The following is a 26284-nucleotide window of genomic DNA, read 5'->3' as shown; positions in this document are numbered from 1 at the left end:
AGTTTAAAACAATTATCCCACCAATTCGGCATTGCGATGAAGTCCAAGTAGCACATATTGTAATTTTGTACGAGGAAGGATATGCATAAAAAGGTATCGCACGACGTCTCAGCAGAACTAAATCTATAGTTTCAAATACTCTAAAAAGGTACCGCGAAACCGGAAATTTTGTACGAAGGCCTGGTCAAGGACGCCCAAGGTGCACAACCGCAATTGATGACCGCTTTTTGGTTCTTAATTCTACACGAAATCGCTCATTGACGTCGATGCACCTCAGAAATAAGCTATTACATGTTAGACAAGTTGATGTGAGTTCACAAACAGTTAGACGAAGATTAAAGGAAACAAACTTAAAGCCCAGACGCCCCACCAAAGTTCCACGTCTTCTCCAAAATCATAAAGCTCGTCGTTTGGAATTTGCAAGAACACATATTTAGTAGAATATCGACAACTGGAAAAACGTTCTTTTCACTGATGAGACCAGAATTCTATTATGGAAGCCAGATGGTCAAAACTACGTCTACAGAAGAGTTGGAGAACGATTCGCCAGCTGCAGTCTCGCCCAGACCGTTAGTTTTGGAGTTGATGGTATAATTCTTTGGGAAGGTATTAGTTGGGATATTCGTACCGCACTTATGAAAGTGATTGGACGGATGACTGGTGATTCTTACGTCTAAAACATCCTGCAAGATCAAGTTTTGTCATATGTTGGTTACATTCACGTTAATGCACGATAATGTTCGACCACATGCCGCTGCCATAGTGAGTAATTATCTTGATGAGGTCCAAATTCGAAGATTGGATTGGCCACTGTCTAGACCGGATTTAAATCCAATAGAGCACATATGGGATCACCTAAAACGCCTCATACGACAAAGAAATCCCGTTCCAAATACGATAGAGCAGCTTCGGCTTGCTGCACAGGATGAATATAATGCAATTTCCCAAGGATGTCCACATGTCCAAAATTTACTTGCAAGCATGCTGAGAAAGATGCAAGCAGTAATAAGAGCTAGAGGGGGGAATACTCGTTACTGATCATGCACTTCTTTCAGTTTAAACCAGTTGTTTAAGCAATTTAAATTATCATTTAAGTTTAGAGTAAAATAACCTTATAGAACATTTATTTTTTTCACAATTTTCTCCGCATAAAAACTTAAAATTGTTCATTAAACATTGTTAAAATAAACTCTATTTTACAATAAACGACTTGATTGACCAGAATTTATTTTGAAAAAAAAAAAAATTTGAAAATTCCAAAATATTCGATATTTTTGTCCATGAGTGTATATTAAATAATATTGAAGTATACTAATAACAAATCGTATTAAATTATTAATCACCTTTTTGTAACTTTCTGAAACAGATATGCGTCTACTGTTATTTAAAATTTTAGGAATCTCTAGGCTTGTTGATCTCTATAAGAAATACGCACAGAATAAATTTTTTATAAAATTTCAAGCAACTAAAAACTGTATGACTTTTTACACAGCAATTTTGAACTCAGCGTTTGAAACCTGCATTATTAATAAGTTTTTTTAAACAATATAAAACACGAAATTTTATTTTCAACATATTCAAGATGTGTGCCGTTGGCTTTATGCCTCCTTTATTCTTTTAACATCTGTTCTTCTGCGATATCTCATTGTTATTCGTCACATATCCTCTTATATAAATTGTGTGCCTCGGAGATTCAATATTGAAGTACTTTTATGAAAGTCAATATTTGTGCGACATGTAGGTATAAGTATAAGAAAATATGAATAAATTTGATTTTTTTTCAGCTTAATAGTTATTTAACTGCTGAATTATTTAGTATTACATCTTAAAATTTAAAAATTGATGTTGAAAAAGAATTTCAGGAAGATAATTTTTAATAATTGTAATGGTAAAATATTAAAGTTATTGTCTTAGTTAAAATAACGAGTGTTATTTGAAAAAAAAAATAGCATAAGGTGCCTTTTGACAGACATCGGAAGTGAACCTTTTAATATGTAAATAAATCAACCAACTTATAGAGAGTGTTATGAAATTTAACCTTCCGTCGATCGCAACTTACTCTTGTATAAAAGCTGTCGCAATTTATCAAAATAATACAACAGCAATAGTTTTTTGTATCAAGCCTAGTTGTAGATTACATTCAATTCATTATGTTCCTCCTTTTTTGTTTGTGTAAATACATTGTGATAACAAAAAAACTATTTGTGTATGTAAATCCGAAGACGTGACACACGGGTAAAAAGTTATTGACGGCAACGGTCGCAATGTATCTGTTTGATATGTGATAAAATTTGCTAACACGCAGTCAGATATATGTGGTGTTTTAGTTGTGTTTTTTATTATTTTTATACTTTTTTGTTTTAGTAGGATTTAAAACATTTATATATTATCAAAAGACGGTAACTTACATAGAAATATAACCTAAGTACTCATATAAAATGATTTGATTTCTTACATTATAAATTGGTAAAAATAAAAAGCTAATGAAGATCACAAAGAAAAATGCTGTAAACATTATTATGGGAGATTTTAATGCCAAAGTAGGTGAAGGGTGGACCGAAGACGTAGTAGAAAACTTTGGTTTGGGCCAAAGAAATGATAGAGGAGAATGACTGGTTCAATTTTGCCAAGAAGGAAAATCTAATGATCGCAAACACCTGGTTTAAACAACCAAAAAGAAGATTATATACATGGAAAGCACCTGGCGATAATCAAAATCGCTTAATAAGGAACCAGATTGATTATATGTTAATTGACAAACGTTGTAGAAATGAAATCAGGGAAGTCAAAACATATCCCGGGGCGGACATCGGTTCCGACCACACTCCTGTTGTTGATAAAATTTCAATTAAACTAAAGAAAATCAAATACAAAGAGAAGATAAAACCTAGCCTCGAAAAACTTATAGATCCAATAGTACAGGCAGAAATAGAGAAAACACTCAAAGAAAAGTTCAATGAAGCACCCACGGAAGCAGAAGAAACAATAGAAAGTATTTGGCACACCTTCAAAACAACAATCACAACTATACAAAGAGTACAACTACAAGACAACATTAAAAGAGAGACAGAAAAACAAAGAATACATGGATGACAGAAGAAGTCCTAAAACTGATAGACATAAGGAGATCTTACAAAAATCGCAATGAAGAAAAATATAAAGAAACCCAGAAAATCAGCCGAAATAAAATCAGGAAAGCCAAAGAAGAATGAATGAGCAGCAACTGTGAAGAACTCGAAAAAAGCATGACTACTTTAAAGATTAAGGAAGTCACAAATATGAAGAAAAAAATCACTACAACAACTTTAATAGATGATAACAACCAAATAATATCTAGTCCAGAAAATGTAGAGGATATCTGGGAAAAATACATCAAAGATCTGATGGATGACGAGAGAACAGAACCACAAATGAATATAGTACGCACAATCAATACGGCAAAGCCACGAATAGCCTCAGGTCCAGATGAAATATACGTAGAGATGATAAAGCTTATCAATGAAGAAAATCTTCAGACATTAACACTATTATTTAACAAAATATATACCACTGGAATCTTCCCAGAAGACTGGCTTAGATCGACATTTATACCTATACCCAAGAAAAATAAAGCAAATAGATGCTCACAGTTCAGATTAATTGGCCTGAATAGAATATACGGAATATATATAACGAATATACAGAGAATGCGAAAGAAACCTGAGCGACAATCAATTTGAGTTTCGTATGGGGCTTGGTACAAGGGAGGCATTATTTGGCCTCCAAATATTACTACAAAAATGCCGAGATCAGCGAAAAGACATGTTTCTCTGTTTTAACGACTACGAAAAAGCGTTTGATTGAGTAAAACACACAGAACTCATAGAAACCCTAACACAACATGGTATAGACCATAATACTGTTCTTCTTCTTCTTCTTCTGGTTCCTATCCGTTTAGGATGTTGGAAATCATATTGGCAATCATGACCTTGCTCGCTGCGGCTCAAAACAGCTCCGTTGAGGTTTTCTTAAACCATGTTCTTAAATTCCGCAGCCATGATATTCTCCTTCTACCGGGTCCTCGCTTACCTTTGACTTTACCTTGCAATATAAACTGCAGCAGGGAGTAACAGTGCTGATTTCTCATAACGTGTCCCAGATATTGCAATTTTATGCGTTTGATCGTAAACACAATCTCTGGTTCCTTCTTCATTTTTTCTAGAACTTCCTTGTTCGTGATCCTTGCTGTCCATGATATTCTCAGCATTCTTCTATAAAGCCACATCTCAAATGCTTCAAGTTTTTTAATAGTGGTGTCTGTAAGCGTCCATGCATCCGCCCCGTACAACAACACAGAGAAAACATAGCATCTCAAATGTTTCATTTTTGTATCCAGGGATATGTTGTGACTTTTGAAGATGGCGCTCATTTTGTTAAAGACCGTTCTTGCCTTTCCTATGCGGCACTTTATTTCCTGTACATTGCTCCACTGTTCGTTTATAATAGTTCCCAGGTAGCAATACTGTTTTACTCGCTCTATCTGCGTCCCATTAATGTATAGATGAGCCCCATTTATATTTATATTCTCCTTGCTGACAATCATTTGTTTGGTTTTGTGGGTATTAATGTTTAGTCCGTACTGTTGACTGTACTCGTTTATTCTGTCCATTAGCCTCTGAAGTCCCTCTAAACTATCTGCTATCACCATGGTGTCGTCGGCATATCTAACATTGTTTACTCTTTCACCATTTAGAAGGATGCCTTCGTCTATTCCGTAAAGAGCCTCGTTAAAAATTTTTTCTGAGTACATATTAAATATCAACGTCGATAGAATACATCCCTGTCTAACTCCGCGTAGTATTTTTATGTGATCTGTTTCTTCTTCATTAATTTTCATGTATGCGGTCTGATTCCAGTATAGTTCTGAAATTATTCTGAGGTCTTTGTCATCCAGGTCTGCTTCTTTTAAAATGTTTATCATCTTTTGATGTTGAACTCTGTCAAATGCCTTTTCATAGTCGATCAAGCACGCGTATACGTCGCAGTTAACGTCCCTGCATCTTTGAATCAGTACCTGTACTCCGAAAAGTGCCTCTCTGGTACCCACTGCGTTAATGAAGCCGAACTGTCTGTCTGATATTTGTTCCTCGCACTTCTTATAAATTCTTTCTTGGATGACTCTAAGAAACAGTTTCAACATGTGGCTCATTAGGCTGATTGTTCGATATTCTTCGCACTTTTTAGCCCCCTGTTTTTTAGGTATCGCTATGAATTCTGATTCTAGCCATTTATCAGGGATGATTCCTGTATTGTATATTTTATTGAAGACAGCCGTGATCCAATTTATTCCTTCATCCTCCAAGAGTTTTAAAAATTCAGCTTCGATATTATCAGGCCCTACAGCTTTTCTGCTTTTCATCCGTTTTATTGCTTCTTCTACCTCGGATTTAAGTATGTCCGGGCCCGTCATCCTCTCTGAAAATGGATGCCTATAATCCGTTCTTTGATCTTGAAAAAGTGTCTCCAAATATATTCTCCATTTGTCCTTCATCTCTTGGATGTCAATGATTAATTTTCCATTGGTGTCTATGAGTTTCATTTGTGTTCTCTTTTTAAAAGTACCCGTTATTTCTTTTACCTTTTTGTGTACATTAAAATTGTCATGCTTGGCTTGTAGTCTTTTTATTTCTTTACATTTCTCTACAGCTTCTTTTTCTTTAGCTTCTCTTATTTTTCTTCTGATGTAAGCCTGCATTTTTTTGTATTCATCTTTATTTCCTTTAATTAACCTTCTGCGTTTCATAATACTGTAGCACTTATTAAAAAACTATATTGGGATCAAATGGTGTCGATCAAAATAGACAATCGTCTGGCAGCAGAATTGCCAATAAAAAGAGGAGTTCGTCAGGGCTGTGTACTTTCTTCACTGTTATTTAATATACATATATTCCGAAAAGATCTTTCAAAATGCCCTCAAAAATATTGAAGAAGGAATAAAATTCAACGGAGAATACGTAAACAACTTAAGATACGCAGACGACACCGTCATTATTGCAGACAGTGCTAAGGTTTTACAACGACTTTTGAATGTCATAACCAGAGAGGGAGATAGCTTGGGACTAAATATAAACACAAATAAAACAAAAGTAATGGCTGTTACACGTGCACCAAATGTCGACATTAATATTTGTATCTATAACAAACATATATAACCAGTACAAAGATTCCAGTTTCTTGGTTGCTGGATAACAAACGATCTTGACTACGAGGTCGAAATACGTGCTCGTAGCTAGGTCCGCATTTCAACGAATGAAAAAATTCCTAGTAAACTCTACGTTATCGTTGGATATCCGATACCAATTTGTAAAACGTTTATTTATTCCATATTGCTATAAGTATATCTATATATATATATATATATATATATATATATATATATATATATATATATAATATAAATATATAGGTGCTTAGAAATGATAGGTATGAGTTGTTGCAGCTGATTATGAAGGGTAAATTCGAAGGAAAAAAGGGTCCTTGTAGACGACAAATATCCAGGCTGAAAAACATTCGCGACTGGACCGGGTTAAACACACAGACGCTCTTAAGAAAAGCAGAAGATAGAGACAAATTTGCAATGGTTATAGCCACCCTTCATTAGTGAAGGACTAGAAGAAGAAGAACAAGAGCCCAAAGCTTCCTCAGAAATTCACAGCTTACGCAGTAAAGAAAACAAAATGAACTCAGCGTAACCAGTATAAAGTAAAATGGAAATAAAAATAAGAGTTGGAAATGATTACACTTGGAAGAATATTCAGAGTACATTGAGAGTATAAATAAAAGGTTAACAAAAGATCTAGAAAAAAAAGTGGAAAAAAACACCTTAAGTTAAAGGCGTAAGAGGCTATAGTTTTTACGTAGAATATAAAAGAAAAATAAGAAGATTTAGGACCAAGAGAGCAATAAACATGAATACCACCGAAATGAATTTTGATCACTTAAATAACTTAGCTTCCCCTCTATAAATAAATCTATCTGAAGACCAGGAACAATGCATAAGTATCATTTGTGTTCTTAAAAAATCATTTTGTATAATCTAAAAATTCACTTAATTAACTTCAATATATCCTATAATATTATAACATAATTTTTAATCTAAAAAAGATTTTCCAAAAAGTGATAAAAGTCCAGTGCCCGCATCGTCAATCTCAATTTCAAGCATAATATGACAACCTACTTTTTGGATTCGGAAGGAAGCTTTCATCTGCCAACACCGACAACACTAAGATCACTAGTTATATATTTATGATGCAATTAGCAGCTGACTAAGCAGAAAGATGATTAATAACCACAATTTGTCGGTGCCAAACCGAAAGGCTAAATGGGGTAAACTTGGAGCCTTCAAAAGCGGAGAATTTTTCAAAGAAGCGGATTATATATTGGCTGTAAGAAAGCGAAGTCTGTGTTGAAACCCAATGAATATTAAAGTTTATTAAAGTGTTTTGATTTATGAAAAGTCAGATTTGATATTGCGGGTTTAACTGCTACTTGCGAAATTTGTAATTTAGGATAACTTTCAACATTTGTTACAAAAATTTATTAGGGCGAGCACTTTATTTCAGAAATTTTATTAGAATTTACACCACATTTAACGAATTTTATAAATCAAGTTTTGGTTGCACTTAAAGATATTTTGTTTTGGTCATAGACTCTAAAAATGTCATCTGTAATATTTAATAAAGCAGAAATACAACTATATCTGGACCTAAAACTGGACTGCATCGTGGGGATTATGTTGTTATTTTTAAACGCGTTTGTAACTGAATATCGATTACCTTTTTCAAAATTTTAGGATAATGTAGGCAGTACACTTACTGGTCTTAATTCATTCATGCTTTCTGTAATTTTAGTAGTCGGTAAAGGAATAACATGTGCTCGTTTCCATTTAGTGAGAAAAATTGAATTTGTTAAGCAAAAGTTAATATGTGTGATATACGGTAGAAGAAACGGAATACGCAGTTGCAGCGTTAATATTATAATACTGTCATCGAATGCCATAGTCTGTGGACTAGTACGCATTTCGATGCGCATCGCCCCGCCTCGAATTTTTCCATTGGCTCTTGACCTGGAAATCCCTATTTATCGCTCGAACAGCGCATATAAATATTGGCGATTTTCAGGTCAGCCAGATCAGTCCCTCACGGGCTCTCCGAGAGCTTAGTGCTCTCGGGGCTCTGCTTCCTGCATTTATTTTCCATACTCTGTGGCTGAGAATTGTTTCAACTTAACTTGGTGTTTTATTTCGGCGAAGAAATTGTCATGTAAGAAATATCTTGCCTTTTTCAAGGCAAGACACCGAAGATAAATATTTTCCAAGTCCATAACCCGAAAATGGACTTAAGTAGAGGAGCTCTCGACAGTATATTCGAAGCCCTCTACAGAGCACCCGGAGACAACAGAAGGTGTATAGAACCTTATTTGTTCCCCCGAGGTGACAATACCATCATCACCAATAGCTTTACTTTTAATATTATTAATAATATGTAAAATATTAACTTTAGATTTAGGTTTAAAGGTAAGAGTAGAGCTGAGGGAATACTTAAAGTTATTTTCATAGAATATTTGTATATCAATGGCTGCTTTCATGTTTGCTATGACTTCAATAAAGTGTTTATTTATCTCATTTGCATTCCACACTTTTTTAATTTCGAAGTTATTTTTGGTTTTGCAATTATTTACCAAATATTTTAAATTTTTCCACACGTCTTTAGAAGATTGATCATTGTATGTTTTTAAAATATGATTTTTTCTCCCTTATAGTCATGGCTATTACTAAGTTATGCAATACTTTGTAGTCATTCCATTGATTTAGAGAGTCGTCATCTGAAAAATCGGCGCTTTCCACTTCTTCAAAATTAGTGTTCATTTACCAAAGAGAAAATTGGGTTTTCTATTGAATTTTATTTTTTTGATGTATGCAAATCTTTTATTCCTTCTAGTTCTTCTAACAAAGTATTTTCTACTTTCATTGCTACAGCAGTTAGTAACTGAACATCGTTATTTTTTTAAATGCCTTGTTCTTTCCTAATGTTTCAACATGGAGGGTCTCTTGTGCAAATTCACTAATACTCTCACAAGAAGTCTTTGTCTCTGATGTGTTTTTATTCATGACATCACTTAACTTTGAAACGAGTGGTATAATCTTCCAAATATTATTATCATCAGCATCGACAGATGTCAATAATCTGATACCTACAGCGTCCAACAGTTTTGCATATCTTGACTAAGGTTGAATCTTTGGTGTATTAACTAAAAAAAAAATGATACTGCAACGTTACAAAATTCAAAAAACAAACTTAAAATTTTGCTAAAAGTTATTTAATTGTCAATAGTGACATAATTTGTAAATTCCTACTTAGTAAACAGTAGGTATCTAAAAATATTAGCATGAATGGCACAATGACCCTTATTATTATAAATATTCACATGCAATAGCGCCATTTTTAAAAATGTGCCGTTATTGTCGCAATAAAATTATGATAATTGTTAAAACTTACCGAAATAAATCAATATGCCACTATTTCACGCTCTCGCCTTGTGCATTTGGAGAGAGTTGCCGACGTACTAAAACTAAACTGTTGTGCCGGTGTTACTCCTAGGATGTGTTAAAAAGAAGCGAAAGCCAATAACGTAGTTTGCGCCATCTACTGGGGAATGAGACAGCTATCTCTATGCCAGTATTATTAGAAGATAGAGCTTCAAACACTTTGAATTTTAAGTATTAAAACTCAAAACAGAAAAAAAAATTAAAATATGCCACTATTGCATCCAATGAGCGATATGTTTGGTTTAATTATAAATTTATTTGATTTAATAAATGGAAAGTTATTTTTAAAAATTGTACAAATTTTTTATTTTTCCATTGTCCATTTCTCCCTCAAAGGCGATAGTATAGATATTATTTTGAAACCACGTAGAAAAATTAAAGATAAAAATAGCCCTGGGATTAAATATTAATTAAGAGAAATTTATTTGTTTCGCAAAATTAAGCCTAAGGCAAATTAAAGTTTTTTTTTTTTATTTTGAAAAATATGTGTCTCGACAGCTAATGGTCATTGACACAGGTACAATTTACATTCATGTTTACATTGTTAATACTTTACATTGGGTACAAATTAGTTACAATACATTTTTTATAATACATTTTGTTTTATATTAAATCGTATAACTTTGTGTTTTTTAAAAAGTTTAATACATTTTTATTGTTGCTGCTGTTTGAAATAAGTATATCTTTTAGGTTGTTACCAAGACTATATTTTCTTCTGGCCTCTAGGTAGTGTTGACAATCAAGAAGTACATGTGTTACGGAAGTCGTGCTGTTGTAGTACTGGCACAAAATCTGATTACTGGAATTCATTAGGTGTCCATGTGTAAGGCGTGTGTGCCCTATTCTCAATCTTCGAATGATAGATTTGTCCTTTCTTTTCATTGGTGGGAGCTGGTGTTAGAAAATGTTTGGTTGTAGAACGCTTAACTTATTGCTTCTTTTCCAATGATCATTCCAAAGGTCCATTATTTTATGTTTGATTATTCTTTTTAAATCTGTTTGTTTTGCTGCTTGATCGGCTTTTTCGTTACCTGGAATACCAACGTGTGATGGAACCCACAATATTGTTACTGTAATTCCATTAGTTTGATGGCGATTACATATACTCTGGATTTCTTGAACTATTGGGTGGATAGAATGTACGTTTCTTATGGACTGCATGGAGGACAGAGAGTCCGTACAGATTGCTATAGTTTTGTCATCGTTGAGTGGAGTTTTCACCGCTTGTAGTATTGCATATAGTTCAGCAGTATAAATACTGCAATTGCTGGAGAGTCGAAACTAGTTGACGGTGGTTGTAGTCATTGTAACAGCACAGCCAACACCTTCTTCAGTCTTAGATGCATCTGAGTAAAGAATCTTATCGACGTTGCATTGATGTAATATTTTATAGAATCTTTGTTTGACAATGGAAGGTGATATTTCATTCTTATTATATTTGGATAATTCGATATTGAAATTTGGAAGTTTACATATCCATGGAGGAGTTTGAGTTTAATTTTAATTAAAGTTTAAAAAACGTTATAAGAGTCATAATTTGCAATTCATGATACAAAACTACCACTTTGATACCATTCTTAGTTTTTAAAGCACCAATAGCAAGCATTATGGTTTTTAGTAGCTGTAATACAAACTTAGCAATATAAAATTTATCAGTACTTCAAGAAAGTGTTGAGAGTTCGAATAAACTCACCAAGCTTATATTAATAGTATTTCTAGGTAAACTTGTGATGAACAACGCTCATAGTTCTAAAGTTAACTTTCTTTTCGGAAAGATTACAGTAAATAAACAGGTCTTTTTCGTTTTATTTGTTTACTACGGTCGGCTTCAGTAGACAATCTCTCTTAGAGAGAATTTTATTTTCTACTTTACCCAAAGTGCTCTACGTGTTTTATTTATTTAAAGTCCAGTTTCCGAAACCATTGTGGGAATTTCCGCTTTAATTTTTTAGTCTCAAGCTCGTTTAAGTGACTAAAAATACAGAAAAGACTAAAAAAAAATAAAAGTTGGTAGATTTATAAATTCATTGCTGTTAAAAAAAATACCCGGCTCAAAGAGATACACCGAACTCTTTTTTATACCTCCATAACTTTTTAGACTAAAACCAATGTATAAATAAAATCATCCAAATTGTTAAAGTTTCTTTTTTTACGTAAATAATTAATAAATATATACTGTATACTGTAGGCACAATAAATAGCAGATTATCCTGTTACCCCACTCCCCAACTTTCCTAGTGGTGTAAAAGGAAGGAATATTATAATGATAAATTAACACATTTAATAAGTAAGAAAAAAAAAGAACCTGAAGTCTTGAAATCCATTAAATAAAGAAAGTTAGCATACTTCGGACATGCAGGGATGAGTGCCTTAAGAACCGGCAAAATAACGCAAAAGATAGAAAACATAATACGTTGTGAAATAAAAAGAGATGAAAGTAGTAGAGGTGAGAAATTATCGATATTAACCTATAATTCACTTTACATTACATTAGAATTATCGAAAATTTCCCACTTTTAGACGTTAGCTTATGAGCTGGTTGACTTCAGTCATAGAAATACGTATCACGTAATGTAAGTAAAACAGTTTAAGTAGGAGTATTTTTTTATCCAAAATTAAAATATTGATCAATAATAAACTATGATTTGAGACGTCGCATACACTCTTCTCAATACGGAATTATCATAGCTTGTTATTCTGTATTCGTCAACACAGAATTAATTATCAAATTACTACTAATTAAACTGTTTACGTACATTTGCTTTATTGCCTTCAATCAGTTTTTACTTTATGCGAAATTTAAAAAATGTAAATGTTCGACGTCATACTTGTAATATTATGACTGAAGTCAACTAGCTCATAAGCTAACGTCTAAAGTTGGGAAACTATCGATAGTCCTAATGTAATTTAATGTAAATTAGAGGTTTCTATCGATAATTTCCCACCTCTACTACTTTCATCTCTTTTTATTTCACAAAGTATTATGTTTTCTATCTTTTACGTTATTTTGCCGGTTCTTAAGGCACTCATCACTGTGTAGTGAGAAATGAAAAATAAATACAGAATCCTACTATTAATATTAGAAGGGAAAATAGAAGGAAATAGAGGACCTGGCTTAAGAATTTGAGACAGTGGACAGGTATGACCACCACAGACCTATTTTGAACAGCTGCTAATAAAATACCATGTGCCATTGGGGTAGCCAACATCCATAGAGGATAGGCACTAGCAGAAGAAGAATAAGCAAGAACGCATTTATTTATCCATGTGTCCATCCATGTATCCATTTTTACAAGGTAAAAAACTGCAAGAGCAATGCGAGGATGTGTTTACGTTACGTTTAGTATTTTGTCTGTCGTGAACTAGTAATGAATAACTTTGACATCTCATTTTTTCATGATTCTTTGAAAATGTTATTGAGGTAAACTTCTCTTATCAACATCATCATCAACCTGTACGCATCCACTGCTAAACATAGATCTCTCTCAGATCGTTTCATCTGTCTCTGTCTTTTGCGGCTTTTATCCAGTTACTGCTAACACTATTTAGTTCGGCAGTCAATCTTGTTTATACGCGTCTTCTGCTCCGTAGTGTTTCTTGTCTTGGCCACCGCTATCTGATAATCTGGCGACATGTCCTGCTCAATTCCTTTTTAGCGATGAGATTTTTCAAAAGAGTCTGTTGTTTTTGTTCTACGGTGTATTTCTTCGTTTGGGATTATTTAGTTTCTCAGAGAAGAAACCCAAGAGTAGTTAGAATTTTCCTCTTTGTCTTGTGTCATTCAGACCGATGATGTCTCATTTTATTGTTTTAAGCTCTTTCTCTAGTTTCATCATCTTCTGGTCTCAGATAAGAGTTTTATCGAGCCTGATTGTTGAGCTGCACCTAAAGTGCTAGGAGGAGCTTTATCTCTCCATCTCTTTTTTTATATTTTTTTTTCTGAAATAACAATATCGGCGGGATTAAAGTTCCAACAGCATTAATAAACCAACAACGAGTGATATTTGATTGACAATAAATCCTTTTCAGGTTGTTGTACTGTAATTGGGCCAGATTCATCAGCATTATAAATATGGTGCGGTCTATAGTCAGATTCTAACAGATTATAGCAAGCTTTCGTACAACTGATAAAACTTTTGTACTTGGGCGATTAAAAGCTTGAGCGCGGCCTGCTGAAGTGGCTTTTGGTTTGGGCAAAGATATATCTTTGTTATTGTCTTAAAAATCTATTCAACCAGTCTTGTTCTGCCTTTTGCTTTTGAATGTTATATTTATAAGCGAAACATCTAAAAAGATAATTCTTGTATGGAGGAATTTTATGTGCAGCAACAGCAATAAAATTTTATACAGTTTGCGATAAAAATATTGTTTTTTCTTTTACCTATGTTGAAAGACGTATTATTGTAATTGATTCAAGTTTTTAAATTATTAACATGAATTTTCAATCGAAATTAGAAGACAAAGTCTTATCTGGATAAGGGAGGTAAGAGCAAATGTAATTGGTTTTATGCAGCGAGTTGCGGTACAAAATCAACCTTTTAGGTTTTAAAAAAGTATAGGAGCATACTGTGTTCTCTTAGACACAGAAGTAAGTTTAAGTACTATGAAACGGATCTGTCGTGAATCTGCTGCAAAATCCATCTTGTACGATTTGATAGAGGAATTCTAAAGGAAAATTAAATTTTTATGTAACGGATAAACGAGTACCTACCTTGCGACATATTACAAAAAAATAACTAAGGACACTATTTATACAAGGTAAAGTAAAACTTATGACAGAAAAATTCGAATAAAAAAAACCGGAAGTACAATATATGTTTATATTTGTAATTACAAAACTCTTTTTGTATCAAATAAATATTTTAACAAATATGTTTAAAACGAAAAAAAGTTGTTCTTAACAGACTAATAATTGAAAATTGTGCCCTGCGTTTACATAATAATTACTTAAAAATAAAGAACTTTGAATTATCTCATTTCTTATAATAAAAAATTAAAACTAATTAACTTTTTTCTTAATTGTAGAGCTTTTATGGACTGCTCCTGAGTTATTGCGTCATAGTAGCCTCCGTAAAAGAGGCACACAGCCAGGAGATGTTTATTCTTTTGGAATTATTTTACAAGAAGTAGTAGTTAGAGGAGAACCCTTCTGCATGTTGGCTCTTACGCCTGAAGGTAAGAAATAATTAACTAGTTTTCTAAGAGTTTTATACTTTATAGCTTTCGTTAAATTGTACCACTAAATATTTGTATTAAAATTCATTTAGTCTGGCAACATTGAAAAGTCTAAGGAGCTTTGAGAAAACGTAGAAGAAGAAAACTAGACTAACTGAAAAGTTATATATATATATATATATATATATATATATATATATATATATAGAAAAGAAATTTAATCTTTGCAGATAAGTTAAAATAGTAAACTCTTAAATATTGGGGAAATCTGCAAGAAAGACTCTAATGAGTATCAATTGTTTCGCTGAACGTTTTCGCCAAAGAGAATTAATTTGGCTTCTTCAGGGCTGAAAGAGAATAAATTATAATTAGCTACCATATATTATCTATTAAAAACATTATTGATCTTACCGTAACTAAGAATTGTAGAGTTAGAATATTAAAAAACTTTGCTAGTAACATACTGGTGTTTTTTGTTACTATATGCAAACAAGTTTTTTTTTTTAAGGTTTGAAATGTATGGTAGCTTTGAACTTAAAACGCAAAGGTTTACCCAAGGTTAATCGAAAAACCCAATGTAACTACATTTAAAAGAAGGTAATTCTTTGAATTGTCATCAATAACTAAATTTTTGATTGTTAGAAAGTTTAAAAGTGAGGTTCTGTTTTAGCCAGAACGCATGCGCTGACAAATTTAAGTAGTTCTTATGAATCTTTATGTCGTTAAGGTTCATTGGTAAAAACGAATGAGATTAAATCCCAGTATAGGGAAATATTATGTAGAAAATTAATTATATTTTCTACAATAGTTTGTTCTTCTATAATAATTCCAATAATAATTGTTATTCTCACTAATTTAAATACATTCAATCAGCATGGCATGCCTTCTTTCTGTTGCATTGTATCTTCTGCGCATGTCAGTTCTTCAGATTCAAAGTATTCAAACCCAACTACCCTTAACGCCACTTCGTTTTTGCCTTCTCAAATAGAAGCACGCAAGTCAAACTTATTTTTCAGCTTCTCAAATAGAAGCAAGTTATAATTCTCACGCTTCTCAAATAGAAGCATTTTTCAAATAACTTATTTTATTAAATAGTTAATTAAATTCAGTGTCTGTGCATCGAATATGTAAGTACCTGAAATTATTCTTTTATACAGAAGAAAATCGACAGTTTGTGTGTCAACATTTTATAAATTCCGGTCCGACAAATTACAGAGTTGCCGGATATTCAACAAACTATAAACTTTCTTGTTCTATAAATCGCATGTTCTATCGCATCTATAAAGCATTTAGCTTTAAGAACAATTAATATAAACAGCTGTGTGGTTTAAAAATATTTTATATGAACATTTATGTTTTTATTATTATTAAAAAGGGTGATTTGTTGGCAATCCCGATACTAGTATTTATTCATGTAAATAATACAATAAAAATATTTCTAGCTTAATTCTTATTTTAAATATTCTACTTTTAACTTTACTATCCACCATATTATTACTAATCCGCAATTTTGCGATCTATTGGTCGCTGGTCCTTCGAGGTTTTATTTATTTTTTATCTACCAAATATAGGAAGGTGGGACTATAATTTTTCAAATATTTACTTTTAAATCATCGAACCAGCTACCTCATCCTTTCCCCTACATATTATTTTGATTTTCTTTTTTAATTATATTCTATTGTTCATGTACTATTATATTTTATTAAGATGTATCTAAGAAAAGCAGGGGAATGTTATCTTTTTTAGTTAATGAAAATTAATTATAAAGGTAGGTTAGTTGTTAATGGATATATCAGTCAAGTTAGTTATCTGTGATGTTGTATTGTTCTTGGTATCTGATTTAAGTAAGAAGTGGTATATATCGCTTAGATTCTTAATGTCACTCTTAACATTAATGGAGAAATCGTTAAGGAAAATATAAGACATTTCAATGAACTCTCTTTTAGATTTATTGTTCTCACGGTGGAGAATTATAGTGTTAGTATAGTCCATGAGATGACCAGTGGAATGGACATGTTTGGCTAATGCACAACGGTCAGGGTGCAAGTCGAGAATTACTTTTGTGTAGTGTAATACGTGATTTCAATAATTGAGATGTTTGGCCGATGTTACTAAGTCTATCTATGGGAGTCTTATCTTTGATCTTAGAATAAAGATTATTAATTGTTAGGGCTGATCTACAAGCTATATTAAGTTTAATGTTGTTATTATTATTACCAAATAACATTCGAATCTATACGAAAAAACATGAACGCTACAGAGACGGTGATTGACAGAATAGAAAGAAGAGGTTTAAAATGGTTTGGATACCTATTGAGAATTCCTGAATGCCTAAATATAAACTAAATTAGCCTTTTTTATTTTTTTATACCTTCTTTGTTTATACCATTGGAATCTGGTCAACGCTGACCAATTATCAATTTTTATCTGTCTTAATTTACTAAAGGATGCATTCTAAGAGCTTACCCTATGGCGTCCTCTTTATACATGCTATAAATTTCTAAGCGAATTTGATTTTTGACGCTATGTCAAACCGAATTGGACACAGTTGTAACATTTACATGTTTTAATGATCAACTTACCCCAACAGGATTTCATTCAGCAAATAATTTAAAAAATATTAAAACAATAAAACTATAGTAACTAAAATAAACAACGCAAATAATACAAATATTTACTACAATATGTTTAATTGTAACAACTCAAATATTATATTTTAAATACACAGGGAATATTTTATGGGTTTAGTATCCTCCTCCTCAGTCCTAATCCCTTTTGGGATGTGGTGACACCATCAGACCTTTACAGTTTTTTCACGATTTTCCTTCATCCTTCCCTGTCCTGGGTTAGTTGTTCGGATTTATGTAACCCTTGATTAATCAATGTTTTTGTTTGATCTACCCAACGGCTTGGAGATCTTCCCCTAGGTCTCTTTTCTTCAACTCTACCCTCAACTATCAGTTTTTCCATCGTACCTGTTCTTCTAGCAAGGTGTCCAAAATACTGCAAATATCTCTGTTATATTTGTTTAAGTAATCTATCCTTTACTTTAAGTTGTTCTAATATCGATACGTTAGTGCGAGGATCAATCCAGGATATTCTTAACATGCGACGGTATACCCACTTTTCAAAAGGTCTAGTTTATTTTTATCCGCTTTATTTAAGGTCCACATTTCGTATACATATGTGGCTATGGGAAAAACGAGTGCCCATACCAGCCTTAGTTTTTTGTGTATTGTTTTGCTGGAATTTTTCCAAAGTGTTACCAGTTTAATCATAGCTGTTCTAGCAATAGTCAACCTTCTACGTGTCTCTCTGTCACATCCTCCGTCATTTGTTATTAGAAACCCCAGGTATATGAAACTATTTACTACTTCAAAGTCTTCAATTTCTGTAATGTGTTGAAGATTATTCCGAGCTCTGTATACTATCATGATCTTTGTCTTACTCCTATTTAGCTTTAATCCATATGTTTTGCTTTTCTCCACCAGACATCTCATTATGTCTTCCATTTCTTCTTGATTTGCAGCGGTTATTAAAGTGTCATCAGCATATCTTAGGTTACTGTTTTTTGATCTCCTACTGATATTCCACCCTTTCATCCATCTTGTACCTTTCGCATAATGTGTTCGCTGTAGATGTTAAACAGAGTTGGTGAGAATATGCATCCCTGACTGACACCTGCCTCTGTTCTAAAATGATCGGAATGGGTGTTGTTTATTTTTACTGTGTACATATTATTTTCATATATACTTCTAATTAGTTGAATTAATTGGTGGGGTGTTCCCATTTTCGCTAGTATGGACCATAGCTACTGCAATTTGACTTTGTCGAAGGCCTTTGTGTAATTCACAAAGCACATAAGCATAGGAATATTGAATTTATGAGTTTTTTCGATTAGCTGTCTGACATTAAGAATGTGTTCTTTTGTGCCTTTTCCTGCGACAAATCCCGCTTGTTCTTCTGATATCTGAGGCAATAGAAAAGCTTTTAGTCTTTCATGTATCACAAGAAGTAGAACCTTGCTTGCATGGGATATTAGGGTTACCATTCTATAGTTGCTGCAATCTAGCGGAGTTCCTTTTTTTAATATAGGGATGAAAGTGGATGTTGTCCAGTCGATTTACTCCAACATCTCCAGTCTCTTTTAAAACTTCTGCGGTGATCTGGCCTGCGACAGGAGATTTTCTATTTCTTAACTTTTTGATTGCCTTTTCTACCTCTGACTTTAGAATGTTTGGTTCTCTCTCTACAGTCAACTCGTCGTGATTTGCATTCTGGGGATCATCTACATATAGACTTTGACAATATTTTCTCCATACCTCCGCAATCCCTTTCTCGTCGTTTATAATATGCTGGTTTTGATCCATTATTGTTTGTGTGATTGGTTTAAATTCCCTGGATAGATATGGGACTTTGTTATATAGCTCATGGGATTCATACCGGTTTGCATGTCTTTCTATTTCTTCGCATTCTTCATTTATATGTTTATTTTTATCATCCTTACATGCTCTTTTGAATTCTCTATTTAACCTTGCTAATTCGTTTTTGTTGCTGTCGTTTTGATATATATGAGAGATTTGATTCTCTCATGGTTTACTATACACTTTCATATTTAGAATAACTCTTCTTTTTTTAATGGAAGAAGTCTGCAATAGTAAGTATATTTGAGCTCTTAATACTGAGAGGTAGGAATTTTTGTGTTGTAGGTGTCCGCCTATAAATCTGTCAAAATGTGCTCGAGCTAAGCGAATGGACCTTATGTGATATTTTATTTCTTTAAACTTCCATTTTTCTCAAACGTTTAACTTCCATTTTCATCAATATAAAAACTTCAAAATCCTACTTTTCTTGCATTGCGTAAGTAAATGTAAATAAATAAACTAACAAATAATTTATTTTCGTTTTAATGACATCATCGATATCCTGATTATGTCTTTAGTAAAAAATCCTTGAATTGTATACGTAACTGTAATTTATATATCTCTAAAGGATTCGCTTTATATCAAAATGAATATGCCTGCGATGTCGGCGCACAAAAGCTTATTCTGTCCCCTACAACACCAATATTTTTCTTTTATATCTGGAATTGATGTCTACGGGGAACGCATATTGGGTTAGTATACGTCAGCAGGTTTTATTGAAGGAACTGATATTTGAAGAAGTGAGATTGAAAAATTGCAAGATAGTATTTCTCTTGGCCTAAAATAGAAGCGTATTGCAATAAATTATATAACAGATTGTTGCCTTGACGCCAAAGAAATACTTTAGTGGAATTTGTATCAGTAGCAATTTGTAGTATAAAAATAGGGGTATTAGATTTCGTAATAATTGCCAAGAACAGCAAAATATTAAAAATAATAATTTTTTTTCAGCCAGAAAATAAGTAAACGATTATTAGTATTTATAACAATTTTTTAAATCTATAAATATACATACTTACTACAATTTATATTGTTTTAATAAGTCTTGTTTGAGTTAAGTTCAGACTTTCTGAAAAATACCGTTATATTTATTTCAATATAAAACCAACCTACAGCTTTAATTATTATAAAATATATTCCTAGATAAAAAACCGGATAGGTCAGAATTAGTAGAGTTTATTTATTTAACTGTGTAACAAATACAAATATTTTTTGTAGCAAGTCTAAAATACATAGGATATATAAAAAAGTAATATAAAAGGTAACTTAAATATATCACAAATAAGAACACATATTAAACAGAAAATGATTTATGGTAAAATCACTGTAAGCAGTCCAGTGGATGTTCTATAGTCCGTCTAGAAAGTATCCGGAATTTTATATTTTTCCTAATTTTAATAAATTTCCTTTTTGTAACATTTTAAGACAAAAGTAATGCATCAAGTAGGTTGTGCCGATAGTAGGTTATGGACAAAATCGCATGACAACACCATCTGTCAAATATTGTTGTTTGTAAACAGACTTAAGATTTGCGAAATAATGTCGCAAGTAGACAAAAGAAAAGTGGTGGAATATTTTCATAGAAAGGGTGTCCGAAACGTTAAAAAATTAGTGCAATTGACTGAACTCGGAAAAAGGGCAGTGTATGAGACAATAAAGAGGATAAAAAATGGCATAGATATGAGACATAGACCAGTTTCGGGTAGACCACGTAAGATTTGCGGAAACAATTTAAATGCTTCAGTGGCTTTAGGACGACAAAATCCGCGCCCAGGATTTCGAAAATTAGCGAACAGATTTGGAAATCAACGAAGAATAAAAGTGTGCCAAGAAACTGTTTGCACGTTCCTTAAAAAAACAAAGCTACATAATCAAGGAATCCAAAAAAATCCCTACAATGACACCTCTGCAAAGGCAACGAAGAATAGATTTTTGTCAACGTTTTCGAGAAGATAATTTTAATATTGTCTTCATATATGATGAAAGTTGTTTCTAACTTGGTGCAAATCATCTAAAAGTCCTATCAAGAGAAAATGTTACTGTTCAAATTTCCAAATTTCTCACTAAAATAATGGTTTGGGAAGTAATATCTTAGCGTGGTGCTGCACCTCTCTGTATAGTTATTGGTATTGTCTATAATGCGAAATATTGTGGCATTCTAAATGGTTTTCTTCTTAAAACGGCTCAAGTTTTATATCCAGAGGTATGGCGTTTTCTGCAAGATAATGCAAGATGCCATACTTCTGCTAATACTCAAGCTTGGGTGCAAGAACACGAATGTGCAACAATCACGTAGCCAGCAGTATTTCCAGATCTTAGCCCCATTAAAAACATATGGGGACTGGTGAAGATTAAAGTGGAAGGAGCAGCGCCACGAGATAAAAGGTTTGATTCGGTCAGTTTTACAGGCCTAGAACACCTTAACCGAACATTATGGCCTTGACCTAGTTTCGGGTGTATCTGGACGTTTAGTAAAGTGTTTAGATTTAAATGGAGGTTGTATAAGTAAATGGGATGAATTATTTGTTGAAATTTTATATTTCAAATGATAGAAATAAATTCCGTAAAATTAAAATTCTGTTTTCTTTTTTCCGGATACTTTCTAGACGGAGTATACAATGAGTCATATATGCTTCTGAGGAGTAAAAGCAATATTTCAGAAGATATTTTTTTTATAACTTTTTCAAAACTATTACATCTTAGCTGTTTAATACTTTTTAGTAAAATATTGTAATAGTTATATTATTTAAGGCAATTTTTATCTGAAAGATGTAATCTACAGCGATTTGTTCGTAGGTAGTCACAGTTACGCGTATTGTGGACGTGGACATCAGACTGCTTTATTAAATGGTCCCATTTTCTGTGAATTTTCTGCGAAGGTCGGCAATGTTCTAGACAACTAACCCTTGCTAAAATTCTGATAGCTTTATTTAGCGTTTTAAAAATTTAAAGTACATTTGTTGAATTGCTCCATTTGATTAATTCATACTTTGGGTGAGAGTGGAATAAAGAAAATTATGTCATTATTAATGTCAGCAAGGTTGCAACTAGCAAAGTTTACAACCCTTGCTAGTTAGCGAATCACAAATAATGAACTTGATAGCTTTTTCTTTAGTTGTGAGATATGAGCCGACCAGTTTGGTCGATTATCTATGATTATTCCCAATAGTTTAACAGTCTCTTGGTTATCTGGACCATTATGTAAATTACTTGCAGATATAACCAAATTTTGCATTTTATCGTAGTTAAGTTTTAGTTTGTTCACATCGCAGCAAACCATGTGCTGGTGCCTCGGATTTTGCCTTGCATAATAAGTTGTAATAATGTGTATTTTTGCCCTCTCATCACATGTTCTAAGTACTCAAGTTTTCGTCTTTTGATAGTCAATATTATTTCCGCCTTATTTCCTATCCTTCTAGTTACTTCCACGTTTGACATTTTTTGAATGCATGATATTCGTAGGATTCTTCTGTAACATCAAAATTCAAAGGCGGCCAACTTGTTCAGATGGACTTGTTTTAGTGTCCACGCTTCCAAGCCATAAAAAAGAATAGAGAACACGTAACATCGAAGCATTCTCAGGCGTAGTTCTAACCTTATATCCCGACAACAAAGAAACTTTTTAAGTATAATGAATGATGCACGTGCTATTTCAATGCGTGTCCTAATTTCTTTGGTTTGGTCTACATCTGATGTTATCCATGTTTCTAAGTATTTATAGTTATTAACACTCTTAATTGCAGTATCTTCAATAGTCAATTGGATATTTGCATGTGCAGATTTAGTCATGATCATGCATTTAGTTTTCTTTAAATTTATTTTCAGTCCGTACTCATGACAGCGTTCATTAAGGCGTTGCATTACGTTCTGTAAATCATTGTTATAGAATTACTAGGAGCCTTTATTATTTGAGAGACCTCTTCTTCCACAACAGGACGAAAAAACAGGACTTGCTCGGAGAAGGATAATTTGTATAATTAAAGAGAAGTAATTATTTTCTCTGCAATTGTAGTAAAAAATTGATTGATTTCGTCTGGAGGTAGATCAAATCGTACCGAACTGGATCTTGTATTGTTTCTTTCGAAATTTAGTATTTTCCAGCAGTCTCTAGGTTTTTTATTGGAATAAGTAATAAAATCAGAGTAAGCCCACTTTTTAGCATTTTGTAATTGCCGATTATATGCAAATGTTTGTTTTTTATATACTTTGAATAAATCGGGATCCTTGGTGGTATATGCAATGTGGTTAATAAGAGAAAGATTAGATCTGTAAGACCTTAATTCATTATTAAACCATTGCACGGTTGCTTTTTCAGCAGTTTGTCGTATTTTTTTAGTGAATGCTTTAATATTTAGTTGTTATAAGTTTCGGTAAGATAGACTGTCAAAAAATCCGGATTATTATTAATATCCTAGAAGACGTCTATCTTTGTACTAGCTAGCGCACGTTTAAGCTTCTGTAAACAAGAAAAAGTAATAAACCGTTGAAATGTTTGATTTGTATTAACAACTTTATACTCAGAGTCAATAAATAAAAATTGAACTTGATAGTCAGTAAAACAAGGTTTATATACGGTCACTCTGTAGATATTTTCAGAAAAATTTGTTATAATGTTGTCGATACAACTACGATGTGATTCTAATAGAATCGTTTATAGTTACTTTAAGACAAAAATATATTAAGAATTAGATTTTGAAAATCAAAAGAAGGGTCAGATTTAATTTTAAAATGTGTATTAAAATCACCAAGTATGATCAGTTTGTCTGTTTTACTCAACGAAGTTATGGCGTTCTCAAAGGTCACTAAAACAAGTCAAAGTCACCGTTACCTAATTTGTATACAGTTAAAATATTGGTTTTTATTGAAGGTCCCTACATAAATTGCACAAAACTCCGAACTTTGCTCTACATTATATTCATTTAGATTAAGAGAAGAATACACAAGATTTTTTTTTCATAATTTGCAACTCCATATTTTTTCTTTTTTACTCTACAAAAGAAATTAGCCAATAAAAAGCCGTAGATGCTAATTAATTTAAAATTTTCTTCACTTAGCCAGTGCTCCTAAAACCATATGACGTCATATAAATTTTGATCCGCAAGAAAAGTATTGATTATATCGATTTTAATCGATTATATCGATTTTTTTGAAATACACTGCAAATTTACATGAAACATGCTTACCGTTACTCGCCAAGTTAGTTTATTTTGATAAAAATTTGTAGAAGTTTCTAGGTTTCTTCCCCCGTCTTCTTTATGTGCTGAAAATTTCTTTTTAATTTAAATAACCTAACTGCAGCTTTTTTGGACCAAATATTAGGTCTGTAGACCTTGTCAATTTTATCGAAAGGGAAAGATACCGTATATGTAAAGTATTTGTCAATTCTATGCCATTCCAATAACGATATTTTACATTGTATTAAACAAGAGTACAAAACATTAAACTAATAAAAAAAATAATAAAAACGCGCACATTGCAGAAAATATAAATAATTGAACCGGTACATATCAGGTAGTTCAAATATTGTGTGTGGCATGTCATAATACTGTACACGTTGAATTTGGTATTTTTGGGGGAAAAAGTCATATCAACAGTAAAGTGTTGTGTATTAACTTTATTTTAAATAAACAAACTTCGATTTTTAGTATCAGTGTACAATATATTTTTACAAACACCCCCGAAAATATTATTTTTTGTTGATTTTAGAAACAGTATCTTAAAACTGATAATGATCTTTTTCAATAACTGATTTGATGTCTTGCAGGTGTTGTCTTCCGATATTTCAGGAGGTGTCTGGAAGAGCGAGTTTTCATAAACCGACAGGTCTTGGCTTTCTCTTCTGTGTGGTAGTAGCTTCCCCTTAACTGAGTAATCAGTGGTGTAGCATACCTTTCCATTGAGGCTATATTTAATTATCTTATATCTACAACTTGCGGATCTCTGGCTTTTTTTCCAGGTCTTATTGAAACTCATTGCCAATAGCGTATTTTATAAAGAACGTAAAATCTACGTTTTTATTATTATAGGTATGGATGTTTTGGCCGAGCAAGACGCATTCTAGCAATGTAGTCCTTGTTAAAAGAAGGCTGAAAGTAATGTTAAAAAGTTGAATGAACTAAATCTGCTTCCATGATAATATGTCTTTTTCAAAATTTAACAGCTGTATTGTAAGAGATTTTCCTCTTGCTGTATCATTTAAAGCATTAGAAAGTGTTCTGTTTCAATTTTTGTAGTTGCATCCTTCTGAGACTAATACAGCAGTTTGATAGTTAGATAGTTAGCAATAATGTTATTTATATAATCTATAAGATAAGACTCCACCATAAATTCATTGCTTGTGACTCCACCATTTGCTTCATGCTAAACGTACAACTGGACATCATCACCATTTAGAGAATAAATTGTGAAGTTATGTACTTATAGTTTAAGCTTATAATACGATTGGAAAGCTAGACCTTTGAACACGTTAAGACACTTTGAAGATTTAAGACTGTAAGAACTAATTTTTCAGAATTTGCGCTACTTTTTAATAATTATTTTGCCCGTCTTCCTTCTTTTTGCTTTGACATGTGCTGATCATAATCTTCAGTACTTATTGTCTTCATTATATGTGCAACACACGTTAAACATTGATCTTTCCTTGCCTTATATATATATATATATATATATATATATATATATATATATATATATATAGATATTTTCTCTGTTTTTAAAACATCTTTATACAACTGTATATGAGCGACTGAATAATTTCTTTCATCGCACCATTCTTTATATAGTCTGTACACGTAATTTTTTGTAATGAAACTGTTGTCAACGTTTACCCAGCTAGTAAATCCTCTAGAATAGTGTAAAGAAACTTTAGGAATATCTTGCAACCATTCCTTAACATTTTTTTGTTTGCAAATTTTGTCTTTTCTTTGTTCTTTTCTTTTTTGTCTCATTTTTATGAGAGTAATCTTGTTTTTTGATTGTTGAATATTGGAATCTTGTAGACTTTCACCAAAAGTATTCTGTTCATAAGTGACTCATCGTTTCAGTGTGTCTTCTTTTAAATTTAATGTGTTTAAAAACACCGTGCGGAATACCTTGAGAT

General features: G+C 32.4%; 1 protein-coding gene across 1 annotated transcript in view; it reads left to right on the top strand.

The window, feature by feature from the left end:
- Window positions 1-26284, top strand: part of LOC140433947 (retinal guanylyl cyclase 2) — a 518935-nt gene that overhangs the window by 330179 nt on the left and 162472 nt on the right. The window contains exon 12 of the mRNA XM_072521918.1: window positions 14612-14761. Coding sequence (XP_072378019.1) covers window positions 14612-14761 — 150 coding nt within the window. The remainder of the gene's footprint in view (window positions 1-14611; window positions 14762-26284) is intronic.

The sequence above is a fragment of the Diabrotica undecimpunctata genome, chromosome 2 (assembly GCF_040954645.1).
Source record: "Diabrotica undecimpunctata isolate CICGRU chromosome 2, icDiaUnde3, whole genome shotgun sequence".
NCBI classification, from domain to species: Eukaryota; Metazoa; Arthropoda; class Insecta; order Coleoptera; family Chrysomelidae; genus Diabrotica; species Diabrotica undecimpunctata.
The sequence above is the reverse complement of the archived record's forward strand: the minus strand, read 5'-3'. Positions and strand labels throughout refer to the sequence as shown.